At 35.6% G+C, this 23,656-nt stretch overlaps 1 protein-coding gene across 1 annotated transcript in view; it reads left to right on the forward strand.

Annotated features, from left to right (window-relative positions):
• ADCY2 (adenylate cyclase 2) overlaps nt 1-23,656 on the forward strand; it is a 554,774-nt gene that overhangs the window by 288,857 nt on the left and 242,261 nt on the right. The window contains exon 4 of the mRNA XM_021004443.2: nt 17,376-17,525. Coding sequence (XP_020860102.1) covers nt 17,376-17,525 — 150 coding nt within the window. The remainder of the gene's footprint in view (nt 1-17,375; nt 17,526-23,656) is intronic.

Below are 23,656 nucleotides of genomic sequence, written 5' to 3' on the forward strand. Positions count from 1 at the left end.
AACTAGCATTTATTAAACACTTCAGAAGTGCCAGACATTGTGCCAACTCTGAGGATGCAAAGAAATGCAAAAGTTAGTCCTCTAAATAAGGCCTTACAGGAGGCCCTCTAAGACTGTTAACAAAGAGTAAAAATGTCAATTTTTTTTTAAAATTAGAGGTATATGCACTCTAGAGATCATTTCCCCCTTTCTCTATCTCATCTTACTATTATTTCTACGACATCATTTCCACTTTTGAAAATAGTTTTAAGTCAGGATGAGAGAACTGTCAGAAAGAAAGGAAGGTAACTGAGTTGAAGGGATAGAGTAGAATCACTAGTTTTATCCATGGGGAAATTAATGCATATATCTTGAATTTTCTTTGATGTTATCTACAATTATTGCAGCTCCATGCTATGGTCACAATATTAAACACCCATATATCTGCTGCCCCAACCATCTCCCTACCACTGCCACTGTTAGCTAGACTGTTGAAAAAGTGAGTTCTGATCTTTGTACAAGTGAGCAGTGGAGAGATGTGAGGAGTGATAAGAATTCTGTCTCTGGTCTCCTAGTGTAACTGTAGCAAGTATCTTGAAATTGCAATTAGTCTGGGCAAGACAAAGAAGCCAAAAATTGTGGCTGCTACCCAAATCACAATCTCTCCATGTATTCTAGTGTGAGATGATGAACCATAGTCCTACAAGAAAACTGTGGTCATAATCACTGCTTTTACAATCATGCCCTCATCCTGGTTCTCCTCTAATGCAGGGTATCCCAAAAGTCTAAGTTCAGTTTTAAACTTTAGTAACTTGAACTAGGAAGAAGGGAGGCCTAGGAAACCTCTACAAATATTTCATGAGCAAATTCAAAAGTAGCAGTACATTTAGTCAAGCTTATAATAATAAAAGCAAGAAAGATAATTGAGAACTGAAGATTTCTAAGAGAAACTAAGGGGAAAAAATTCAACTATATTCAGGTTGAACTGTAATAACAAATATTTTCTAATAATCTGCAAACTAATTTAATCATCAGAGTGTTTAATTAGCAAAACCACTCTGCTAGGTACTATGTTCTATACATCTGCAGACCATTAATTATGCATTCCTCCTGAAGGATTGACACAGGGGAGAGATGGGATTCCATAATAACTCCAAATTTATTTTGTTAATTTCTGCAGAAAAGTGTATGAACAGAGATATCTTTTTTTTCAAGTAAAAATGTAAAATTATGGTAGAAAGAGTATCCACGAGGATTAGCACCCTCTTTTCATGCACTCAAAAACTTTCCTCGTATAAGATTCATAATGATGAAAAAAAACTATGGCTGATACACTTGGGATTCAGAAAGATACTAAATAAAACTGTCTGCTAGCTAAGTCATTAAAGAGGTGCCTTGCATTTCTGTAAGTGAGCAACACCTCTAAATCTCAAAGGATGCTGGTTTTCCTCCAGACAGCAGACTTTCTGGTGATTCACTGATGAATCTGCCCTATTAAAATCAATACTCTGTTTAGCAAGGCTCATCTCTTCCTATCACTGTACCCATTGAATGCACTTGACTGGCTCCAATCACTGACAGTTTGTGAGGGAAAAAAAATGTAATGGTGCTGAGTGATCAGTGCAAATCCAGTGTTATCTTCTGTAATTGAGATTAACCAGTAAATCAACTTTCTTGTCAGACTTTGAAAGCAGAATTTTTTTTCTGTCAGTTTAAAAATATGTTTGCATTTCTGAGAAAAGCATGAAGTAGTGAAAGATGGAAAATGATGATGCTAACCACATGAATTCAGATTCTGATGATATAAGTCATTTAAACTCCTGAAGAAGTTTTTTGGTTTTTTAAATTACAATTTTTGTGGGTTTTTTCCCTATTCTTATATCTTTTTCATCACAAAGAAGAAAAGCCTGGGCACTCATGTTCAGAGTCAGTATAGAAAATATACTAAAAATGGAAAATGGACTGCTATTTGGCCAAAATAGTTGTTTGTTTGCTTAAAAGCAAAACTAATGTATGAGCCAAAGCTCCCATCATAACTAGACCTCCTGCCAAATGAAAGCTACCAAGAGTTCTCAACTGGGCAAGAAGGTGGCAAGTTTGCTCTTCCTCCACTAAAACACACTTTGGAATCTTATCTGCAAAAGACTGTGGCAGAATTCAGATTAATCAGTTAAGCAATAAACTATGTTTTCTTTCATTTCATTAGCTGTCCTATACAATAAATTCTAAGAAAATGATTATGAAGTCGGCAAACAGGATAATTAGAACTTAGATTTTTTTAAATGTTTCATTTTTTTTCCTGTTTTCAATAGGTCTCAATCAAGTGTCCATGTGTTCTGTTGTTGTTGTTTGCAATCACAAGCTGTTTGTTAGAAAGTACCTATAGTTAGGAAGAAAGATAATTTTCTAATTGTTATCTGCAACCATTTCATTGTAATTCTAAAAGTATTCATTAAATCTCTAATATGTGCCTTGTTCCAGGGAAGAGGAAAAAAGAAAAAGAAAAAAAATCCTAGTCCATGTCCAAGAGAAGTTTTTGGTTAAATGAGGGGCTAGGCCAATTGCACAGATAACTAGGAATCAAGGTAGAGTATGTTATGGGTAAAAGAGAGTTCCAGACTAAGCTCACTGGGAGAATTTAGGAGGCAGAAAGTGAATTGGATCAGAGGAGGCCTCACAGAGAGGGTGACACCTCAGCTAAGCCTAAAGGACAACATAAAGATTCTGAAACATGAGGAAGGGCTGGACTGCTGATATGGACAACATATTGACTGTTAATTCAGACATGGGAGGAGAGATGACATGCCAGTTCAGTTAATAGTTGGTAGTCCAATTGGCTGAAATATAGAATCTTGAAGGTAAATAATGTGATAAAAGTCTCAAAAGGTAAGTTGGAGCCAGATCATAGAGGAAATACTTTAAAAGTCAGATTAGTGACCATGGAACAGACAGCTTTTCCTTTTTCTTTCTTTCTTTCTTTCTTTCTTTCTTTCTTTCTTTCTTTCTTTCTTTCTTTCTTTCTTTCTTTCTTTCTTTCTTTCTTTCTTTCTTTCTTTCTTTCTCTCTTTCTTTCTTTCTTTCTTTCTCTCTTCCTTCCTTCCTTCCTTCCTGTCTGTCTGTCTGTCTGTCTGTCTCTCTCTCTCTCTCTCTCTCTCTCTCTCTCTCTCTCTCTCTTTCTTTCTTTCTTGTCAGATGCATTATTTTTCAAAATTTTCCAATGTTATTTTTAGTGATCATTTTGCATGATCTCAGTCATCACTCTATTGTGTTACATGAACAATTCATGAATTTCTGTATTTCAATTTCAGCTTCTGTATTATCAACCATTCCTGCTTTTTTGTTTGAAATGTGCCATTTGTTCCATTACCTTCAGCTGTTACTTTCACGCATCTTTAACTAGCACATTTTCTCTATTTTTTTATTTTTTGTTTAATTGTATATTTGGTAATACAGTCTAGAAATAGAAATAGCTTGTCAAAGGCTGTAAATAAATTACAATTTTATTTACCATTTATGTATTTCTGAGGATTTAAAATGTCATGTAACTACTTAGAGTGGGTGGAGTCATCTGAATGTTTAGGAAACTGTTCTAAAGCTATGGAAATATTTATTTTAGATGTTTACCATGAGAAGTTATAACATCACTACTTCTGTATTGCAACATATACAAGCTATTGGTAGTCTTAGTCATATCTGGGAAATGCCTCCAGAAAGAAAACTATTTTATTTTCTAGTGTTTTTAGGTACATTAAACCCCAAGAATCCAGGCTAATCAGAAGACAGCAGCCTCTCTTAATTAAGGACAATTAGTCAATAAGCATTTGTTAAGTGTTTACTATATCCAAGGCATTGTCTGCATGGTTAGTGTTTTTAAATACGGTTTTATAGGTCCGTTTTAAAACTTGTTGCATTGCAATGATCAATCTTGATATCAGAGAAGACTTGAATAAAATGTATTTCACATTTTTTGCAAGAAAAGTGGGAGACTGGTAATGCAGAATGGAGCAATGCATTCTCTGACTACCATTTTGTTGGGTTGGTCTTCATTTTTAGGGGGGAAAGAAACAAACAAAATATAGCCTTTTTTTTAAAGTTCAATATAATCATTCAAATCATTTAAACAAACTATTACCTAATAACGATCCTTAAGAGACTTGCTTCAGTGGAATATTTTTAATTACATAGTGACAAATAGATAAAGCATTTATTAAGCACTTAACAATTATTTGTTTCTTAAATCCTTGAAGTTTTTTAAGAACAGTGGGAGTTCATAGTTTAAATATTATGTCTGAAATTCTACTTCTACTCACAAGTTATTTAGCAAACCCTTTAGAACAGGAGAATAAATTCAGCTTGGTCTAGGTCTTCACCATTAAAATTAATGAGATTCTACTGTATTTTATTTGTACTGTAAAACACATTACCAGAAGATTTGGAGATAGGCATCAGGCAAGCAAGCATTTATTAATATTTTCTTAATGTGCTGGGTATTATGCTTGGAGCTGGGGATACTAAGAAAAGTTGAACCAGGTCCTGCTCTCACAGAAAGGATACTGTAATGCAGTAAGCTAGTGGTTCAGGGGTGTCACAGGACTTTTGCTTCCACTCCTAACAGTTGTGAATCGACAAATCTGAAGTCAGGGTATTAGCTTCTGATCTCTAATAATATTATGTGATATTACAAAATAAAAAAACTCACTCCCCAATCTGATATTAATAACCCATTGCTATTCTAATAACAATAAAGCATTGTTTAGCAACATGACATCCCTGAGAATTAAAACTTCTTGTCCAGAACATATCTATTTCTTACTTTTTTTTTTTGCTGCTATCTTTTTTCTTACTGGTAAAAAGTGGGGAACATTTGATCACTTTATGGCTTATCCATTCTCATACTGAAAAGATGATCATTAGGTTATTACATTTTAAAAGTAATATTTGCTGTCTTCCACTGAGAATAACAACAAAAACAAACAAATAACAACAATGATTGATAACATTTATACAGTGCTTTAAGATTTACAAAGTGCTTCAAAAAATTATTTCATGTTATCTTCACAACAACTCTTGGAGAGAGAGGTACTATTATTATGCCATTTTACTAATGGAAAAACTGAGGCTAGGAGAATTTAAATGACTTGTCCAGTGTCACATTGAATTTAGGTCTTCATGACTCCAGATCTAGCACTCAATCCATTGTGCCACCTAGCCCCTTCCTTTGAGGCAAATTTTTAAGCATTAAAACTTCTGCAACATTATTCCTTTTAAAAAGAAAAAATTCAAGTATACTTTCTTATTCATTTTTCTTGATCATTCCAGCTTTCTTTGCTTTCCCCTCCATATATAAATGTATGTATGTTGTTATATATATATATATATATATAAACTATATTTATTTTGCATAAATTTTGCATTTAATTATATGCATACTTGTTATATTCCTTGATAGAATAAAAGTTCCTTAAGGAAAGAGACTGTTTCCTGGTACCTGGCACAGTGTCTGGTACATAACAAATGTCTCATAAAACATTGTTATATCATTAGAAATCATTGTGGAGAGAGGGCCTACCTTCCTCATCATCACCTGCAATAACTGCAGACCAACTGCAGCCCACAGGCAGGTAGGTACAGCAGCCTGGTATCTCTCCCATTCAAATAATCTCTTTAATAAGAGCAGGGCACTTTCTTTTACATTTGTATGCCCAGGCATGGGTGGCATAACAGATAGAGTTCTGGGCCTGGAGTCAAGAAGACATGAGTTCAAATCTGGCCTCTAACACTTACTAGCTGGGTGACCCTAGGCAAGTCACTTAACCTCTGCTTGCCTCAGTTTCCTCAATTGTAAAATGTGGTACTGGTAACACCTACTTCACAGGGTTGTTGTTAGAATCAAATGAGGAAATGTGTGTAAATCACTAAGCACGTTCTGTGCTTTAATCATTTAGGTATGTAATAATAATATCAGTAGAAAAATATACCTCTACCATACCCTAATGGTTAATTGCTTTTCTCTTAAATTTCTTTCCCTATACCTCAATCATCCTTAATAAATCAGGTATTGGCAGTTTTCCTTTTGTTATCTTTCCTTCTGTGAGTACTGATGAAATGACAATATGTTAAGTAGGGAGATAATATCCTTTCCCTTAATGTATTTTTGTGTTTGCTTTTGAGAGGAGGCATGATTAATTAGTCCCAACCTCTTTCTCCAAGGTAAGAATTACAGTCTGGATCCCTGCAAAACTAATTTAGCCTTTTAATTTTTAAAAATGACTTATGTTCTATAGATTTTAATTTTGGGGAAATTTTATTGTTAATATATTTAAAATCCAACAGCTTCACTTCGTCTACATGGCTTTCAGCTGCTGTATGGAAGACAACTGGGTTCTAAAGCAAAGAGAGTAGATTTATAATAAGAAGGTTTGAGTTTGAATGTAAACAATGCCACTTTCTAAGAGCGTAGTCTTGAACAAGTCTATTAGCTTCCTCATTTATAATGTAGGGAAGATTGTGCTGCCTATAATTCCCAAAGTAAAATTTTATCTAGTGCAGCACATACCCCACAAAGAAGCATCACTGCAACATACCAGATAACATTCCTCCAATGTTCACTGCTTCTCAAGGCAGCTCACTCCATTTCTGGATGGTCCTAATTCTTAAGAACTTTTTTCTTGCATTAGAAACTCAATGTTTCTTCTTTAAAACCTCCACTGGTGCTTCTCATTCTGCCTTTTGTGACCAAGCAGAATAAATTTATTCCCTCTTACATCTGACAGCCCTTCACACCTTTACAGGTGTATTATGGAGGTCAAATGAGATAACTAATACAGAACATAATTGTTATATAAACATCAATTCTACTGTTATTTCAGGTAGGAACAAGAGGTCTTTTCAAATGCCCTCTGAGAGTATGTCTTTGTAAATATAACAGATACTGTGTTCTACTTTGCAACAGGTTTTTTTTGTACCCTAACTCAAAGGCAGTCAGTTATAAACTAACATGTATTGTATTCAAAAAGATCCTTGTAGGCATAATAGGTACAGTATAGACATGAATAATAGCATTGCCAGTCTACAATAATCATTATCGTCATTACTTCTATTGGTTTTCCTTGTAGGATGCCAAGTGCCTTCACATTATAATTCTAAATTTCATGCTACTAACCCCAAACTTGTCACCCAATATAATTTGGCTCCATCATTCCACTGCCACCTTCTTTTACTCACCTGTAATTTCCAGGAATTATCAGCTCAGGAGGTAATTTTGACCTATGTTGATTCATCATTAAATGTTATCAGCTGAAGTGCAGCATCTCCCATCAGTAATGATATGATAAAGATGAGAAAGCAAGAAGGCTGGGCAAGAAATCAAATTTAATTCAAGGGAGTAGAAGTTTATGGCATGGCTGCAAGTCTCTAGTAAAATTGCAACTAGGATAGAGATCCCCGGAGCTGTGTTTTTCAGATTTCTACAGAAAATTTCTACCTGTTAATTTTCTTGCCTCAAGTAAGACTTTTATTTTATTTGTGCTGCAATTGCTGTTCATGCGATGGTGCGCTACTGATCAATATTTGTTATTAGGTTTCTTAAAGCCATGTCAGGATTTTATTTCCATTTCACCTCTGATATATATATTACCATTGAGATATTTGCATATTTAACATATGCTTTATTTTACTTTTAAAACTTGTGACCCATAGACCCAAATCTAACACCATATACCAAAATAAAGTCAAAATGGGTTCATGATTTAGATATAAAGGCTGATAGTATAAGCAAACTGGGAGAATAAGGAATAGTTTACCTATCAGACCTGTGGAGAACAGAAGAATTCATGACCAAACAAGAGATAGAGAATATTACAAAAAGCAAAATGGATAATTTTGATTACATCAAATTGAAAAGTTTATGCACAAACAAAGCCAATGAAACTAAGATTAGAAGAAAGGCAGAAAATTGGGAAAGAATTTTTACAACCAGTCTCTCTGATAAGGGCCTCATTTCTAAAATATATAAAGAATTAAGACAAATTTATAAGAATACAAGCTATTCCTCATTGATAAATGGTCAAAGGATATGAACAGGCAGTTCTCAGATTAAGAAATTAAAGCCATCTATAGTCATATGAAAAAATGCTCTAAATCATCATTGATTAGAGAAATACAAATCAAAACAACTCTGAGGTACCACATCACACCTATCAGATTGGCCAACATGACAAAACAGGAAAACGATAAATGTTAGAGAAGATGTGGGAAAATTGGAACACTAATGCATTGTTGGTGGAGTTGTGAAATGATCCAACCATTTTGGAGAACAATTTGGAACTATACCCAAAGGATTATAAAAAGGTCCATACCCTTTGACCCAGCAATAGCACTTCTAGGGCTGTATCCCAAAGAGATCATACAAATGGGAAAAGGACCCACATGTACAAAAATATTCATAGCAGCTCCTTTTGTGGTGGCAAAGAATTGGAAATTGAGAGGATGCCCATCAACTGGGGAATGGCTGAGCAAGTTGTGGTATATGAATGTAATGGAATACTAGAAATAATGAACAGGCTGACTTCAGAAAAACCTGGAAAGACTTGTATGGTTTGATGCTGAGTGAAGTGAGCAGAACCAAGAGAACGTTGTACACAATAACAGCCACGTTGTGTGATGACTAATAGTGATAAACTTAACCCTTTCCAGAAATACAAGGATCTAAGACATCTCCAGAGGCCTTATGATGGAAAATGCTATCCACATCCAAAGAAAGAACTATGGAAGTTGAATCACTATCTTTTTTTTTCTATTCTGTTGAGTTTTGTTTCCTCTTTCTAATGGTTCCTCCTATTGTTTTTAATTTTCACTTACAACTTCACTAATGTGAAAATATGTTTAATAGGAATGTAAATGTATAGCCTATATCAGATTGTGCACTGTCTTGGGGAGGGTGGTGGGGAGGAAGGGGGAGAAAAATTTTAAACTCAAAAGCATATGGAAGTGATTGTTGATAAATCAAAATAAATTAATAAAATAAAGTAAAGAAAAAACTTGTGAACCAAATCCAGTATTGTAAGGACTTAGAGACTAACATATCATTTATCGTTTATTAAATGTCCCATTTATACAACACATGATAGCACATAATTAATGCAAAACACTATTTTCTTCTATTTAGATAATCAGTGCTGTGTGCAAAGGGACATGATGAATCTAACTTAAAGCACATGTGTACATGTGTATTATCTCACAAAATCCAGTCTCCCACGTCCTCAGAAACTGAAAGAAATTAGAGCAAACATCATGAAAATGTGGGAAGTATGGGTATATACTAGTGTCATTTGCAATAAAAAAAAATACACAACTCATTGAATTTGTTTTAACTCTAGACTTACTTCATCTTGCCAGCTACAATTGTGCAACAATTATGGTCAAAGTAGTGGTGAAAATCTGTAAGCTCATACAATATTTCTAGAATTCTTTTAAGGTCCCCAGGTCCACGATAATTGTATCCCCAACAAACTCTTCCTTATTTCCCACAGAGGGTTGATCTGGAGTGGGGGAGGAGTGGTGGGAAAAGCAAGCCTCTTGCTCAATCCTGGTAATCCCCAAGATTAGTAAAACTGAATTGGTCCTAATTTTGCTTTGCAAAGTATTTGGAGAGTATTAGAACTAAATTCTATCCCTAAGTCTAGCGTGCCTTTAGAATGACCTCTTAGGTCCAAAAGGGCTATATTGGCTCCTGTAGAAACACAGTGAATAGCCCTATAGGTCCTGTCTTAATCTATTCCTAGAATACCAAAAAATAATTTTTTTTTAACTTTTCAACATACAATATGTATCAATTATGCCATAATTTTCAGCTGTTTACGGTATTAACCCTACCCATTACTAATGATAGTCTCCCTCATATCTCACAGTCTATGCCTTACTTTATAGTTCTGAAATATATGAAAGTAGTGAGGCAGCTAGGTGGCACAATGGATAGAGCATTGGGCCTGGAGTCAGGAAGACTCTTCCTGAGTTCAAATCCAGCCTCAGATATTAACTAGCTTTGGGACCCTGGGAAAGTCACTTAACCCTGTTTGCTTCAGATTCCTCATCTGTAAAATAAACTGGAGAATAAAATGACAAACCACTCCAATGTCTTTGCCAAGAAAATCCCAAATGGGGTCACAAAGTCAGACATGATCCAAAATAAAATATAAATAGGAGCAACTGGCATTACTATGAAGCTTTAAAGATTGCAACATACTATAAATACAGCATCATATTTGATTCTCACAACAATCCTGCCAGAGAGGTGTTACAGGTATTTGTTAACCCCATATTATTGATGAATAAACTGAGACTCAGTGAAGTTAGATTAAATGCCCATATTCACAGTTAGTAATTGTCAGAGGTCATATTCTAAGTCCTAAGCACTTTCCATTCCCTTCAGAGGCATCTTTGTAGTATTAAGTATGCAGTACCCCTCCGTCATTCATGTGACTTTTCTATCCCTCCCCTCTGCAGGCTGTTTCTAGAGTCAGAAAGAAAATGAAAAGTAAATGTGACAATGTGACAGCAAAAAAGAGGGATTATAGACAAGGTTAAGGAGTTAGAGATTGAGACTGGGAGGGGCCTACCTTTTGACCATTAGAAACTTGAAATGAAGGACTTAAGGGTAGAGCCAGGGGCATAGAGGGAGAAGATGGTGAAGAGGACATGAAGTTTCCCTATGGGTCTTCTCCATTTTTGCTACACTTCTGCTTGATGAGTGATATGGTAGCCACTTTTCTAGTCCCTGCCAGCAACAAGATACCTATTAGAAAACAAAACCAAATCAACTATACCCTTTGACCCACTACTAAGATGATTGAAGAAAAAGGAAAAGAACCTATATGTTCTAAAATATTTATAGCAGCTCTCTGTGGTAGCAAAAACAAAAAAACCAAAACAAAACAAAACAAAAATACCAAAACTGGAAGTTGCAGGGATGCCTAACAACTGGGAAATGGTTGAACAAGTTGTGGTATATGTTGTAATGGAATACTACTGTGCTCTAAGAAATGATGAGCTCAATGTTCTTAGAAAAACATGAATAGACTTGCATGAAATAATGAAGAGCAAAATGAGCAGAACCTAGAGAATATTGTATATGATAACAACAATCCTGTTTTAAGAACAACTTTGGGCAAATAAGTCATTTTTGTTATTATAAATACCCAGATTAATTACAAAGGACATATGAAGGAAGACACTATCTGCATCCAGCTAAATAACTGTTAAATAGAAATATATATAGAATGATTTTACATATATGTACACATTTGTGTCTAATAGCAGCCATGTCTAGGATGTGGGAGGGAAAGAAAAAAGAGGAAAAAAAGAAATTTCATTGATAGCTTTTTTATATATTTAAAAAGAATAGCAAGTTGAGCATAATAGGTTTGCAGTTTCATGCACAATCACTTTTTTTTTTTGGTGAGGCAATCGGCATTAAGTGACTTGCCCAGGGTCACACAGCTAGGAAGTGTCAAGTGTCTGAGGCTGAATTTGAACTCAGGTCCTTCTAACTCTAGGGCCCACAGGCCTGTACTCACTGCACCATCTAGCCACCCCTAATCATCTTTTTTAAAATTTATACGGTTATAGAAATGCTTTTCTTATTCTATAAATGAAAAATTAAATATTTTTTAAAACAAAAACAAAACACCTGGCCCTCAGGACCTTTTGCTCAGGATCCAGAACCCATACCTGATGGTAGGACAAAGAGAAATTGAGTCTAGGAAGAATACAGAGGTTCTGAGTCTTTACCTAAATGCTGCTGGAAAGCATTTTGTAGTTTCTTCAATCCTTTTCATCTGACCACAGAAGGAGTGGATATAGGGGAATCAACGAAAACAATCAGTGGCTCTTCTGGAATTCCTGGGTTGAGAGAGGTCCATGTACTATCAAAGTGGAAGAGTATTTGGGTCTAGGTCTAGGAGAAACTGAGTGCACATCTGCCTAGTAGCTATTTTACTACCATTGTTTACAATTTTTATTGTTTCTATGCCCAGATTAAAATACAATCTACAATTAATTATTCTCTCTCTGTCCTATGGGGACAGATTGCATAATGTCAATGTGACATGATTATAGATCTGGTAAAATATGACAGATTCCAGAGGGATGTGGGGTTTAAAAGCTTATTCTGATCGAATAAATCCATACAAAGCACACCTGAAGGACTGATGAGATGGTCATCAAGAAAAATTAGGTGATTGAATATTGTCTGTTTTCTGAGAATTGTTGGGAACTTGGTACTTCCTTTATACTTTGATTCATTGGCATGGAGTAGCAGGAATCTTGTCGTATCTAAACTTTGTTTCTTCTCCAGTGCCTGGTATAGTTTCCTTTATTTGGTAGGCATTTAATAATGATGCTGCTTATTTGGATTGTTATTGAACCAGCAAACCAAAAAAAATTACCTTAAAATATTCAACTCAACTCAACAAATATTTTAAAGTAGCTGTTATGTACAAGTTGCTTCACTAGGCAATGGAGACAAAAAAATAAATGGAGAGAGAGAGAAAGAGAGAGAGAGAGAGAGAGAGAGAGAGAGAGAGAGAGAGAGAGAGAGAGAGAGAGAGAGAGAGAGACCTTCTGCTCTCTTGGAGAATAAATTTTACTGGACATGAGGAAATTAGTTTTAAAATTCCCTAGTCATTTCCTGCTTTCAGATGTATGACCCTATCATTACTTTAATGTATTCTTTTGAATGGGTAACGGTTAAAAAATTAATTGTTATTCCATATTTGCAAAGTTAAATAAGTGTCAATTCTGTTAATCTTAAAATGCTTCAACAAGACTAGGCCATATCAAGGAACATTTCAAACTTGCATAATTTTGCTACTTAAAAAAAAATCAAAACATTCAAACTAATATACCTTTAAGATGCTAGGATAAAAAGGTTATAAATGGGGGCAGCTAGGTCATACAGTGGATAGAGCTTTGGCTTTGGAGCCAGGAGAAACTTAGTTCAAATGCGGGCCTCAGACACTTGACACTTACTAGCTGTGTAACTGTGGGCAAGTCGCTTAACCCTGATTGCCTCAGCAAAAATAAATAAATAAAAGGTCATAAATGCAGAGCTAGGAAGAACCTCAGAGGCCATCTATTCCAATCCCCTTATTTTATTCAGAGGAAACTGAAACCCAAGACAGATTACTTACCAAAATCTCACTTATAGTGTGTGTCAAAGGCAACATATGAACCCAGGTCCTCTCACTCCGGAGTCAATGTTCTTTCTATAATACAAAAGATTTAGCTGACTTTAGCTAAAATGTCTTTCCTTGAAAAGAAGAGTGTAAATAATTTTACTTTTCTATAATTTTCCTCCAATAAAATGTAAGGTACTTTAGTGCATAGGCTGCTTGATTTTTGTCTTTGTATTCCCAGAACATAATACACAGCATGGTACAAATTAAGTCCTTGATAAATTCTGATTATTATACATGCATATATTTCTATGTGTCTATTACATATTTGAATATTCCAAAGTGTGTACATGCATATATACATAATATATACATATATTATGTGTGTGTGTGTGTGTGTATATATATATATATATATATATATATATATATATATATATATATATACATATATATACATATATGTGTGTGTGTGTGTGTGTATGGAGTGTTTACATATATATGTATACATACACACATTTTTTTTACTTGAAAGTACCTCCGTAACTACAAATTATTTCACCTGAGACAAACATATTTATAGGGGGATAGCAGTGGCAATGAATATGTTTGAGCCCCAGGTATACTCATGCTGCATGAAACAGGAGGTTTGAGGAAAAGGTGGGTCCAAAGAAGAGCAGAACAAAAGTGAATAAACTTCAGGGTATGTCTACCCAGAGGCAGTTGAATCATTTGATTGTCTGGGGTAGACATATGTTGTCCTATACCATATAATCACCCTGACTCAAATCTTATTCAACTCATGCCAGCCATAGCTGTGCTGAGGAGTGATAGAAAAAAAAATGCAGTCACCCAATTACTTGAGATAGTAATTCATTCTTTTTATTTCATTTTATTTTCATCTAACAAAAAGATTTTCTCTTCCTCACATGGCCCCCTCACACATTGGAAACAAAAAGAAAGAAAGAAAGAAAGGAAGGAAGGAAGGAAGGAAGGAAGGAAGGAAGGAAGGAAGGAAGGAAGGAAGGAAGGAAGGAAGGAAGGAAGGAAGGAAGAAAGAGCTTGAAACAAATATACAGAATGAAGCAAAAAGTTGCCAACTGGCCATATCCAAACATAAATCTTATTCTGCATCTAGAATCCATTACATCATCAGGAGATAGGAAGCATAGCTCACCAGACCTCTGAAAGCATGGTTGGTCATTGCTCTGATCAGAGTTCTTAAGTCTTTCCAAATTTGTCTTTACAACATTATTGTTATTAAGTAAAAATGTTCTCTGATTCTGCACATTTCACTCTGTATCAATTCATACAATTCTTCTCAGGTTTTTCTGAAACTCCCTTTTGCCATATTTCATGGAATAATAGTATTCCATAACATTTCAATATCATAGTAGTTATATCAATGGGTATAAGGGTATGCACAGTTTAGTGACTTTTAAGGCATAGTTCCAAATTGCTTTTGAGGTTGGGTAGACCAATTTATAGTCTATCAATACTCTATTAATGTACCTGTTGTCTTATGGTCCTTCCAATATTTGTCATTTCCCATTTTTTTTAATCACCTTTGTAAATCTGATGGGTATGAAGTAGAACCTCAGCATTACTTTAATTTGCATGTCTCTAATTATTATTGATTAGAAGCATCTTTCATATGTTTGTTGATAGCTTGGATTTCTTCCTTTGAGAACTACCTGTTCATATTACTTGACCATTGATCAGTTGTGAAATGCTTCTTATTCTTATAAATTTTAAACATTTCCTTAAATATATAGAAAACAAGACCTTTATCAGAAAAACTAGCTGCAAAGATTTTCCCTAGTTCCTGTTTCCTTTATAATTTCAGCTTCGTTTATTTTGTTTGTGCAAAATCTCTATACAATCAAAACTATCCATTATATTTTCTGTGATATCATCTCACATTTAATCATGAACTGTTCCCCATCAATAGCTCCAAAAGGTAATTTCTTCCTTTTATATACTTTATACTGTGGTAGCCCTGACCATAAACCAGTATGATAATCACCAGCTAGGTTTTGTTCATGTGATACTTTTATCCTTAATTCTGATTTTAGAGAAATTTATTCTTTAATGTGTTTACATCCCTTTGGAGGCTCTATGTTTTCATGTGGGTGGGGGGTGGAGGGGAGCAGAAATTCACCTCCTTCCTAAAGAGCTAGTATTGTTGTTTTTTCATAGCCACATTTAATAACAGTGAAGTTTAGAATTTTGTAGTTAGAACAGGGAGGTGGGTGTGAGACAAAAGCTGCCTCTTGTTTGGGTATTCACTCTTTTCATCCCCTTACTACCTTATGCTACTGTTCTACAAAGGGTTCCACACTAACAAAGCTCACAGTGTTATTAGTACTAAGGGCTGTCACTTTACAGCAGCAAAGGATGCCAGCATCTAATTAACTCTGTACATCAGAGAGCTGAAACTGAATTCCTCTTTAGGGAGATAAAAATCTCTTTAAAAAAATTGTGGTCAGGGAGTTCACCAGGAGTTACTATTTTGACTCCAACTACAGTAAAGAGATTAATTTATGATCAAAGGATTTTCAAAGTTGTACAGAATCTTAGAGGTTGTCTAGTACAATCCCTATTTTATTGATGGGGAAATAGAAGCCCAGAGAGGTTAAAGGATTTGCCCAAGGTCTTATTACCTAGGGAATAATTAGCAGAGACAGGATTCAAATCCAAATAATCTGACTTTAAATTCACTGCTCTTTCCATATTACACCACCTTTCCTATCTAGCCTATTGATATATTTTTGGACTCTGATTCTGTAGTCTATTTTATGAGTTACCTATCCCCTTAAATGGAGGACTGTTTCTCATTGATGACTTTCACAGCTAAAGCCCCAGAATTGGTTGTTGGCTTAGACTCACAGACTTTCAATTTTTACACTTGAAAGAAACCTTAGAGATCACTGAATCTAGAGGCCTCATTTTACAAATGAGGAAACTGAGATATAGAAAGGTAATTTGTCCTAGGCCAAATGACTATTTAATGAAAGAGGTAGAAAAAGAACCTTATTCCTTGCCCAGGACTCTCCATTGTATTACTCTGCTCATTATCTAAGCATTAATCTATTCAATTGTACTGATATTTCTGTTTTCAGCCTAATGATTTTTTAACTGCTAGATGGCATTCTGTTATAGTCATCTAGGAAAGTCTTAGTAGTTCAAAAGGATGTCAAAATAATTATCTTAGTAAGCAAAGAAACATCAGTGAAAGTGTTCCTCAACAAATACTGTTGATACTTGTGATGAACATAGCAATCACCAGACCAATGAGTAAACCATTAATGTGAGAATAGAAGTGACACGAAACAAAAATAGAGTGCTTATCTCTTGGTGTTTGTTGATGGTTATTAGATTGTGACACATTCTTTTCTAGCCATTCAAACCCTGTTTCTTCCTACCTTTCCAGTGTTCTGGATAGCTAGGTGGTACAGCGGATAGAGTGCTGGGCCTGAAGGCAGAAAGGCCTGAGTTCAAATACAGTCTCAGATACTTGTTAGCTCTGAGCAAGTCATTAACCTCTGTCTGCCTCAAATGGGGGAAATAATAGAAGCTACCTCTAGGGTTGTTGCAAAGATTAAAGAGATAATATTTGTGAAGTACTTAGCACAAGTACCTAGCACATAGGAGGCACTAAATATATGTTTGCTCCTTCCTTCTTCCTTCATTTTATACTGGCCCACATACTCTGCAATCCATCTACACTATCCTTGCTGTTCTTGGCATATGACTATATATATATAAAATCTCCTTACTCTATGCCTTCTGACTGACTCTTCCCCAGGACTGAAATGCTTTCCTTCCTCACTTTTACCTTCTGGTGCTCTAACTTCCTTTCACATTCAGTTCAAATGTCACCTTCTACAAAAGGCACTTCCACTATTAACTAATCCATTCCCTCTAGGATTACCATGTTTTCATTGTCTATGGGTATGTCTTAGATATACAGTCTTTTTTTGCTTTTAACATGTTATCCACCACCTTATCCTCCCCCACCCGACAATGGGTTCCTCCATGGCAGGGAAAGTGTCTTTCCCTTTCTTTGTAACCCCACCAACTAGTACAGAGCTTGTCACATAGTAGGTGCTTGTTATAGATGATGATCTTTAAATGTGAATTGTACACAGGACATTCCTGATTTGTTGACTGATGTAATTTGTCAGTTGATTAAATATAATGACTTTCTTTTTTTTCCTTTAGATACTAGCAAATGTCATCATTTTCATCTGTGGAAACCTGGCAGGAGCCTACCACAAGCACCTCATGGAACTGGCTCTACAGCAGACCTATCAGGATACTTGTAACTGCATTAAGTCCAGAATCAAGTTGGAATTTGAAAAGCGGCAGCAGGTAAACCTTAACCCTTATGTCTTATGCCTCTGTTAGTATTCTCATTAGAATTGTACTGATGTGGTCATTTTAAATATAAAGAATAAGCAGTCCAGTGAGTCAGTGCTATGGTCATTGCTATGTACATCCTATACCCAGCACTGATGGAAATACAAAATAGAAGACTTGGCCACTTGTCAAAGAAGTTTTCAATCAGGTATAGTCCAACAACTGGAATGTGTGAAGCACTTACAACCTCCCAAGAATTGTGGGAAAACAAGGAGTTTACATTCTAAAAAAAGAAGATAAAAAGAGTATGTGGTAGAGAAAATCCAGAGGCAAGCCTGGAGGTTCTGGGAGGAATCATCCAATCATGAGATGAAGCAGGAGCAGAGGGTACTTCTGACACATAAATTCCAAGGCTGAAGTGAGGCTTCTGACTGAAAAGTTGGGGCTTGGCAAAGGAAGTCTGGAATAAAGCCTGTAAAGGAAATATCAGCACTAGATTAGCCACATGCTTAACACAAATCAATCAGCAAGTATTCGTTGAGTCCCTACAATGTATGCAGCTTTGCTAGATCCAGTGGGTGGGATACAAAGTAAATATGATTGAGTCCTGCTTTCTGGTAACCTCCCTGGGCCTTGGTTTCTTCATCCGTAAAATGAAGGACTTAGATTGGCTGGCTTCTATGTACCTCTCTAATTCCAGGTCTGTGATATTGTTGTTCCTTCTATCCAAATGCAACACCTGCTCATGTCTGCCCATCTCTTAGTACAGCCTCCAATGCCATTAATTCCTAACATTATGCTTCCTAAGGAAAAGCCCTGGTCTCTTTTGACCAATAGATTTTTCCAGCTCAGGGCTCCTGATAATTAACTGGCACGAAGTCCATGGTGGGAGAGTCGCCTAGATAGTGGTAATAGGGAAGGAAATAATAAAGTTACCTAGGGAACCTTGGGTCATTTTTTGAAAAGTGCTTTAAAGTTTATCCAGTACATTACCCTTATTATCCCATTTGATCTTGAAAACAATTATGGGAGGATGATGCTACAGCCGTCATTATCACCACTTTACAGATGAAAAAACTGAGGCTCAAAGAAGTTACATTACTTTCCTATGCATTGCCCAACTTATTTAGAAAGAGCCATATCTGTAATTGGAATGGAGCTCTGTCCTGACTACAAGTCAGCTGCCTTTTTCTCTTTTCCATTATGCTATGCTGACTTAGGTAAGTGTGCTATCTAAATAGTGACAGAAAAGAGAATAGCAGGAAAATAATAGTAGCCTTATGTTATACTAATAGTCTCTTCTGACAGTATGCATAATTGAATGTTGAGAAACTGACAGATGATAAATTCCTCTTTTACAATATAATGGACTCCAGAGCATGGACCATATGTTTTGCTAGCTTTGTAATTCCCACAGCACCTACTGCAGTATGTGTTCTGTACAGCTTAATATTTAGGGGAAAATATAAATGAATGTGTAACTAAGATAATTACTGCTTTGTAGAAAATGCTGGGAAAGGGAGAGCTGGCAGGAAGGCATAGAACTTACTGGAGTGAGTGGCTATAGACAGGCAGACTTTGTATGGCAAGGTTGGAGATGAACACTGCACAGAATATTGAAGCAAAAGAAAGACTTTGATTGGCAGAGCAGAGGGGCAAGTACATTCCAGCCTGGAAATGGCCTAGGACTGCCGTTTTCTCTCCCCATTCTACTATTCTTCCACCAAGAATAATCTGAGTGAAATATGAACAACAAATAGGTTACAATTGTAGAATCAGAGATCCTCATGATAGGAAAACTCCTTTCAGATCTTGTGATCCAACTTGTACCTGAATAGGAATCCTTACTACAAATAATGATGATAATGATAACAATAAACTAAGTTATGACCCCATCTTGTTTTTATTTTTATCATTTCTTGCTAGTTGTTTCATTTATGTATGTATTGGCAAAATTAAAAGATCATCCATACTTTACCTCCACAGCATCTACTTACTATGTATTACTGTGCACACAAGTAACACTCAGTAAATATTTGTTGGATGAATGGAAAGTGCTTATGGAATGAATAGAATTGACTGTGAGTTGTGATCATTATCATGTCCTAGGAAGACAGCTAAAAGCAGGTGGTTAGTTCTGATATACAGGCTCTCCCAATAGTGCTTATCTTAGGATGTTTTCCATGTCTTATGAGATTCAAGAGGAAAGGGACTACTGGGGGAAGGGGAATATATAATAAAAGGATCTGATAGAACATAATTACAGATTAACAGTAGAATTAAAGAAAAAAACTGAAGATGATCCTAAATAAGGTTATTTTTCTTGTGCCACCTCTGTCAACAGACAAATCAAAAAATGGTCACGATATCTAATATATTTACAAATGAGCTCTATATGTGGCACATTTAATTTTAGGGCATGGTGGGACATCTTAGTGAGGAGTCTGCTGTTTATTTGATTTTCACAAGATGTCTTTTATTGATCTCTGAGAACCCAGTCTATAACAGAAATTAGCCCCATGGTTCTATTTAAGGCAACAGCTTTCTGTGAACATTCACATTAATGTTGGTGCCATTAGCTTTTATTTCCTTCAATCAAAGTTACTTTAAAATATTGTGGCTTTGGGAGTCATCAAGCTCAGCCTTAGTATTGAAATTGTTGCTTTGTTTGCTTGGGTTTTTTCCCCCTATTGGACTGATCTCATGGCATTCATTTCTTTTTTGGAAACATGAATTCCATCTGCTCATTCATACAGCAATACCATACAACCCCATAGTTTGGACATGAAAAAAGACATTTCAGGTGACCACATGAAATGTAACACTGTGATCTGCACCTGGATATAAATGGGCTGCAGAATATTATCAGTAATAACATGTGTGACAATTAACATAGAAAATCACCCAAACATATAAGACTATGGAAGGCAGTAGGCCAGTTATGTAGCAGGACTAAGAGATAATAGATGGAAAGTATGAGACCTCCCAGAACTACTAACAGAACCAGAAGCAAGACCCTAAGAATTTTGGGTATAATCTCTATGAACAATTTACAGAGACCTGAACAAGAGTCACTCAGGATGAGATAGGAGGAAGTGATGCTCATTGATGATGATAAAAGGAATCTTAGTGATCATTTCCTGGGTCCATTGAATAATAATAATAGAATTTATATATTGATTTAAGTTTTGTAAAGCAATATACCAATATTATATCACGTGATCCTCACAAGTCTCTGAGGTATGTGCTATTATTATCATCCCCATTTTACAGATGAGGAAACAGGCTGAGAGAGGTGAGAAAGGATTTGCCAGGTTTACACAGCTAATAAATATCTGAGTCAGGATTTGAACCCAAGTCTTCTTAACTACAAGTCCTGTGGTCTATTCACCCATTTTTGCTCCACTAAAGTGTCATTCATTTCAGCATAAAAATTTCCCATTAATTAAAATTTCCCTAATTAAAAAGCATACACTTTCATGGTTCATGCTCATTTATCGAACTCCAGACAACACTGAGGTCAATGACCAAATTTTAAACCATATATCAGGCAATTGCAGGGATATAACAAAAGCTCTTTCAAATCTCAGGGTTCCTGCTCAAATGAGGATCAAAAGAAAAGGGATTTGGTTCCCTATGTGTCTCAAAACCTCATGTGTAACTTTGGACAGGCCCCAACACCTGTGGACCTCAGTATGTTTAGCTATGAAATGTAGCAAGATGATTTCTAACATCCGTTCCAGGTCTAAAATCCTGTGATTTCTTCAGCCCTATAACCTGCCCCAGCATACTACAGGATTGGAGTTCCTAGTCAAAGAAAGCAATATGGAAGTGTTATACAGGCTCAAAGGTTGAAAACTTCTGTCTTAAACCATCTTCATCCAAATACACATATCAAGTGAATACAAAGTGTATAGGATTTCATATGGTGTGCTATGGGAGTGATATAAGGATGATTTTAGAGGTAGGATTATAGGATTTAAAACTAGAATGGTCTTTAGACATTATGTAGCTCAACCTCTGCACTCAACATAAAAGGGAATTGAGGCCCAGTGTGATTAATTGAATTGTCTAAAATCACACAAGTAACATCCAAGCTGGGAGTTGAATACAAGCCTTCTGACTCTTTAATTAGTGGTTCTAAGATCATGGTAGAAGGCAAGAAAGTGATGTAGAGCCTTTTGGAGGTTCAGCTTGTTGCCATGATATGTGTATCTTGATAGTATAAATAATACCATGATGCCCTGTGTTTCCTCCCCCAACTAGTGTTTTCCAAAGTATTCTGGAGAATCTGTAGGATTGATCAGTCCTAGAAAGGAGAATGAGATGGAAAAAGCAATATGAACATGAACAAAGTGAAAAGGACAATGTAGGGATACTAATGACTTTTATAGAAGACAAAGAAGCCGCAACTGATCATTTGTGTTTGTTTTAGGAAAGAGTAAAAGACTGAAGTATTAAAAAAAATCTTGAGAAAATATATCTTGAAAGATGCTTTATAAAACTTAGTGAGATGAGACATTGCTTTAGAATTAAATTAGGTCACTGTTAATTTTGAGCTTTGTCTTTGTTCAATGTTCTTCAGTGATCCTTAGAGAGTCACAACCATCTTTTATGTACCCTGACTGTACTATAAAAGGCCCCTTGTCAAGTCTAAAGAGGCCTGCAGGTTTTTGTGACTGGAATCTGTCAGGGCCTTTCGTAAGTTGATGAGACATTGATGTAGAGCAACACAATTGCCCTCTTTCTCCATTGGTTAAGCCTGTTATACATAGAAGGGAGTCAATAAGTCCTTGTTAAAGTGAATTGAATGGAATATTACTTCTTATAAAAGAATGAAAAGCTTAGGTTGTTTTTTTTTCCCATTCTTTCAAAAGAAATTAGAAGTTCTATTTGTAAACTGTCCTTTTCTGGGGTGTAACTCATGGAATTTTAGATTTTATCAGTTGTTTTCAAACTGTTAACAGCGGAAAGATGATGAACTTCATAAAATAGCTGACATTTATATAGTATTTTAAAGTTTGCAAAGTGCTTTTCATATGACATATTTTTTTTTTAACTTGTAAATATGAAAAAGCAAAGACACAAAGATGTCACATCAAGCTCTAGGTCTGCTGCCTCATCCAGGCAATAAATGAGGTGTAGCCTTTCATTTGGACTGCATGCAAATGGTTTTTATTGTTTATTTTTGCTGTCATTGCTTAAATTGTGCTGTGTGTGTGTGTGTGTGTGTGTGTGTGTGTGTTAAGGGGAGAGAGTGTGGGAGATTCAGCAGTAAGGTAGATGCATCAACTTATGTTACCCTGGCACATAAGTGGTGCTTAATAAACACTGATCAATTGAAATAAAATATAAGTAGTATTGTCATTTGAAAAGTTCTGATTCTGGGATTGAAGGAATTCTACTATAACTCTTTGATCAGCAAAACAAGATGTAAATCCCTCACTTGGCCATAATAGGAAGGATTTTTCTTCTTGAAAAACAAGGCTCAGAGAGGATTCCAAAAAGAAAATCTTGTTTCCAAGTTTTAACTAAGATAAAATCATTTTTTATGGAAAATTCTGGCAAAATAATTTGAATTTACAGTGGATTTTTTTTTCAAAGAAAGACAGCATTACAGAATTTTAAAATCTTTGCATTTTGGTATTTTGATAGGCTTAAGATTCTGTTTTCACAACTACTGGCACATATGTCTTAGACCTTTTAACATCATCAAGCACTGAATCCCTGTAATGTGAGTTTAATACCTAGACTTCACAGGGAAGCACTAGAGATATGGAAGAGTCTATAATCTGGTTGAAAAGATAGGATGAACAATTTTAAAGTTAATAAATGTAACAGGCTTTGAGATGAACCTCTATAATTAAAGGGAAGTGTTAGGAGGCTGGCTACATGGGTTTCTGGAAGATATAGGTTTAAGGAAATAGTCTCACTCTCTTCTCTACCTTGAAGAAATTTGGGAACTTTCCTGGGAGTGGTGTTTGGAGACCAGGTGAGGATTGCTGAACTGAAAATGTTGCAACAGAAGTGTATATAATGAGAAAGAGAGGGGCTCTGCAAGAGATTCTGAGCATAAAGAACATGGAGTGGTTAACATTCCCAAACTCCACTGAAGAGGCTGACACTGTCCTCCATTGAGGCCA

Source organism: Phascolarctos cinereus, unplaced genomic scaffold (assembly GCF_003287225.1).
Source record: "Phascolarctos cinereus isolate Bilbo 61053 unplaced genomic scaffold, phaCin_HiC Scaffold_4;HRSCAF=312, whole genome shotgun sequence".
Taxonomy (NCBI): domain Eukaryota; kingdom Metazoa; phylum Chordata; class Mammalia; order Diprotodontia; family Phascolarctidae; genus Phascolarctos; species Phascolarctos cinereus.